The 4,840-nt window shown below is 46.0% G+C and overlaps 1 protein-coding gene across 1 annotated transcript; it reads left to right on the forward strand.

The window, feature by feature from the left end:
• The first annotated feature begins 2,049 nt into the window (after positions 1-2,049).
• Positions 2,050-2,610, forward strand: LOC139697447 (uncharacterized). The gene has a single exon (XM_071596170.1). It carries the CDS (start codon positions 2,050-2,052, stop codon positions 2,608-2,610), a length of 561 nt encoding a protein of 186 aa, XP_071452271.1.
• Positions 2,611-4,840: the final 2,230 nt, after the last annotated feature.

The raw sequence follows: 4,840 nt of genomic DNA on the forward strand, positions 1-4,840 counted from the left end.
AGAGTATATTGGATTGAATGTCTGATATCGACCAACTCCCATGTTTAGAATGCATCGGCATCTCCTCAGTGAACCATTCAGGAATTGAGGGAATGTAATATCACTGTAAATATATATATATATCTGTGATGGATAAGAATTGATAATTCTCTTTGCTCTTTCACCAACAGGTCCATTTTTTTGTGAAATATATTGATATATTTTCCAAGTCCTGCTGTGACACCTTATCTTCCATAGAAATATAGAGTAAAAGATAAAAAAATAAGTACTTTTTTGTTTTGGTTTGCATTACACTACTACTCTTTTGAAGTGCCATCCATAAATGACCTATACATGCCCAGTAGAAACGTATATTTTCTTTTTTTTGATTGAATTTGCACCAAGTTCTGTTTATTTACGCAGCTATTTCACTGATGTTATCCCATTGATAAGTACTCGTACACTGATATCATACATTACATCACTTACAATATCAGCCCTTTTTTCCTCAGAAAGGTTGATGATTGAGGTGCGAAACCTCTACTTTTCTAAGTTCCATGTGGAATAGTAAAATTATATATATATCTTTTAGTTTAATTCTGACCTGATCCCTACATTTACCCGAATGATCTTGGACCACTCCATCCTCATTTCGTGATCCATTATCCTCTGGCAGTTCTCCCTCCTCATCATGCATTCCATTACGCAGAGGTATTTCCACATCTTCCACATGACATGATCTATTATCCTTCTCCTCCATGATAGACTACCTCAATCTGTAAAATCAAAATCCCACCAAACCCACCGGCCCCAAATCGCTATACTGTGATATTATCATTTGAAAATGAGAATTGTTTTTGGAAAAACACCCATTGAGCTAATTCTAAGTAGCATCAGATAATTCGTGAAGGATTCTCGGGTCTTCCACCGGGTCAAGGGTTCCATATTGGCCGACGTTTTGATGCCCGACTCGTGCATCGTCTTCAGGGTTGATGGCTGCCATTCCGTATTTGGCCGCCTTATATACCTGAGCTCCCGCCTCAGGTGACCTGTGATTGGCCCGAGGAGGGGGGACCTCCTGATTGGTCGCCGGGCAGTTGTGGTCTGTTCCTTCCTTTCTTTACTTGCTTTAGCACCGGTTTCCATGCATTGCTGAGGGAATAGCCGGAATCCCTATTGAAATTATGTCCTGCCATTTTAATTTCAATTGATTCTTTGACTATTCGGTCCCAGTAACCACTGGCGCGGGCAACTACCTTCGTCTCATTGAAATTGATGGAATGATCCATCGCGATGCTGTGTTCGGCGATGGCTGATTTTTCCAATTGTCCCAGGCGAAGGTTTCTTTTAGGTTCTTTTAATCTTGTCTCAATGGTCCGCCCCGTCTCTCCGATGTAAACATCTCCACAGGCACACAGGACTTGGTATATGCCTGGGGTCTTTGGGCCGATAGGGTCCTTTGCTCTGACGAGCAAATTTCAGAAGACCATGCACGAGTCGGGCATCAAAACGTCGGCCAATATGGAAGAAGAAGAAGACAGACCACAACTGCCCGGCGACCAATTAGGAGGTCCCCCCTCCTCGGGCCAATCACAGGTCACCTGAGGCAGGAGCTCAGGTATATAAGATGGCCAAATACGGAATGGCAGCCATCAACCCTGAAGATGATGCACGAGTCGGGCATTGAAACGTCGGCCAATATGGAACCCTTGACCCAGTGGAAGACCCGAGAATCCTTCACGAATCAAAAATGCCAGGAAAGCACCAGATCTTACTTCACCTACCTCTACGGGGAGGAGACACATCGGAACATCCGTGCCGTTGAGCACTTGCGGAAGGAGAACGCAAGACTCCTAAGTTCTCTAGCCTTTCTCTTGAGATGCTGCGATGAAGAAGCCATTCCTTCTTTTGCCGTTGTTTGGTCCGCCGTGAGAACTCTGGCAGCCGAACGAATTTTGAAACGGGCTTGCCCTGGTTCGTGAACGCATACACGAGAAACGACGAGCCCTTGATTGGAACGCCAAGGAATTGAAATCGCTGCATCTCCAACTCGCAGCGAAACTCTATCCAATGGATTGGGACTACATCGACCGTGCAACCACTGCCAATGGGGAATTACTTCTGAGAAATGATTCCGAGAGACAGAAGAAGAAATTCGCCAGACTAAACAGCACCAAGGCGATCAGAATGCCACTGGACCGGAGCAAAACTGTCATTAATTTGACTGACACCGAGTTGGACGAACCTACCCTTTCCGTTCTCTCCAAAGGACTAAACTTCGCACCGGCCCCTCAGTCTATTCCTTACACTGACTTCATTGGAGGAATTGAACAGGCGGTCCGGAAGCTTCCCGGCAAAGCAGCAGAGGAAGTTAGAAATGAAGTCACCATGGTCCTGAAAAGGGCCTTGCCGCCCAAATCAAACACCTCCAAGGAGGAACGGGAAGCACTCCAAGCTTTGCGGAGGAAGACGGACATCATGGTGTTACCCGCGGACAAGGGAAACGCCACTGTCAACATGAAAAAGGAGGAATACCATACTAAAATACGTGAAGTCCTCTCAGATACAGCCTACATAAGGCTGTCCCGCGACCCCACGGATGCCATCATAAGAAAGACCAGTGAACTCTAAAAGAAGGCCAAGATTCCTGCCAAAATCACTAAGCACCTGAGGCCACAAGCACCAGTCCCCCCGAGATTATACGGCTTACCAAAGATCCACAAAACTGGGGCGCCTCTGCGACCAATTGTGAGTGCCATCAGCTCACCGACCTATAATCTTGCGAATCACCTCACCAGTGTTCTGTCGCCACATGTGGGCTGCTGCGAGCATCACCTAAAAAACTCTGCAGATTTTGTAAAAGTCTTGTATGAAATCCATCTGGAGGAAAGGGATATCCTGGTGAGTTTGGACGTGGTATCCCTTTTCACATGGGTCCCCCTGACGGACACTCTACGCCTCCTGGAAGCCAAGTTTGACGCTACCACGGTGATGCTTTTCCGCCATGTCTTGACCTCCACCTACTTCCTCTATGATGGGCAGTACTTTGAGCAAGCAGATGGAGTGGCAATGGGATCTCCACTCTCCCCTGCCATAGCCAACTTCTTCATGGAAGACTTCAAAGAAAAGGCACTACAATCAGCCCCGCTCCGCCCGAAATATTTCTTCCGCTACGTCAATGACACATTCGTGATTTGGCCACATGGGAACGATACACTGAACGAATTCCTGGCGCATATGAATCGCCAGCATTCCAACATTTCCTTTACCATGGAATTGGAAATTGACGGCAAACTCCCGTTCCTCGATATCCTGGTTCAACGAAAGAGTGATGGTACACTCGGACATGGGGTGTATCGTAAGCCGACGCACACTGGGCTCTACCTCAACGGTAAGAGCCACCACCACCCAACCCAAAGGCGAGCAGTTTTGAATACACTCTTCCAACGAGCCAGGGACATCGCTGACAAGAATAGTTTGTTGGAGGAGATTAAACATCTCAAAACCACGTTTTGCCAAAATGGATATAGCGGACGCGAAATCTCTCTGGCCCTAAAAAGGGCCTTCAACCCGCTACCACGCACGATGAAGGAGGAAAAAGAAAAACCGATAGCAAGGGCCTGCCTGCCGTACGTCGCCACGATGTCAGGTAAAATATCCAGGATACTGGCGAGGCACAACATCGAGGCTATCCACAAACCACCGGGAAAAATTAGAAATTTGCTCGTCAGAGCAAAGGACCCTATCGGCCTAAAGACCCCAGGCATATACCAAGTCCCGTGTGCCTGCGGAGATGTCTACATCGGAGAGACGGGGCGGACCATTGAGACAAGATTAAAAGAACACAAAAGAAACCTTCGCCTGGGACAATTGGAAAAATCAGCCATCGCCGAACACAGCATCGCGATGGATCAGTCCATCAATTTCAATGAGACGAAGGTACTTGCCCACGCCAGTGGTTACTGGGACCGAATAGTCAAAGAATCAATTGAAATTAAAATGGCAGGACATAATTTCAATAAGGATTCCGGCTATTCCCTCAGCAATGCATGGAAACCGGTGCTAAAGCAAGTAAAGAAAGGAAGGAACAGACCATAACTGCCCGGCGACCAATCAGGAGGTCCCCCTCCTCGGGCCAATCACAGGTCACCTGAGGCGGGAGCTCAGGTATATAAGACGGCCAAATACGGAATGGCAGCCATCAACCCTGAAGACGATGCACAAGTTGGGCATCGAAACGTCGGCCAATATGGAACCCTTGACCCGGTGGAAGACCCGAGAATCCTTCACGAATCAAATACGCCGGGAAAGCACCAGATCTTACAGCATCAGATAACATTTGTTCATATCTTACAAACTGGTGAGGCCGAAACCCATGAGTTTAAAGGGTAGTGGGTACCTCTCCTACTTGACCTAATATCAGGGATGTTGACAACTCCCTAAATGCCTCTAAACATTGTAATCATGTAGTCAGTATCATAAGAAGTGCTAACCTTGACTAATTCTTCAGAACGGAAACTTCCCTTGAAATTCTCCCCATTTATATCTTGCACCTTGTGAGTTCGTATGTCTGGATCAATCCTTGTCAGTGACTGCAAATACTTCCCTAGGGTAATTTAATGTGTATCCTCTTGCAAATGGAAATTTTTACATGCTAATCCTCATGTGATGACCAATTTGAATATTTGAAAGTGTTCCATGAATTTGGTTCTTCTGCTGGTGAGTATAAATGCAAATTTCATCACATCACTGGGTTTATTACCTAATTTGGAATGAACAATATTACTATAGCTTTAAATCAATTTAGACAGGACATCTGCATGATTATATGCCAAGTATTTTGTTAAGTACATGAATATTT

The sequence above is a fragment of the Hetaerina americana genome, unplaced genomic scaffold (assembly GCF_022747635.1).
Source record: "Hetaerina americana unplaced genomic scaffold, ioHetAmer1.1.p SCAF_77, whole genome shotgun sequence".
NCBI lineage: Eukaryota > Metazoa > Arthropoda > Insecta > Odonata > Calopterygidae > Hetaerina > Hetaerina americana.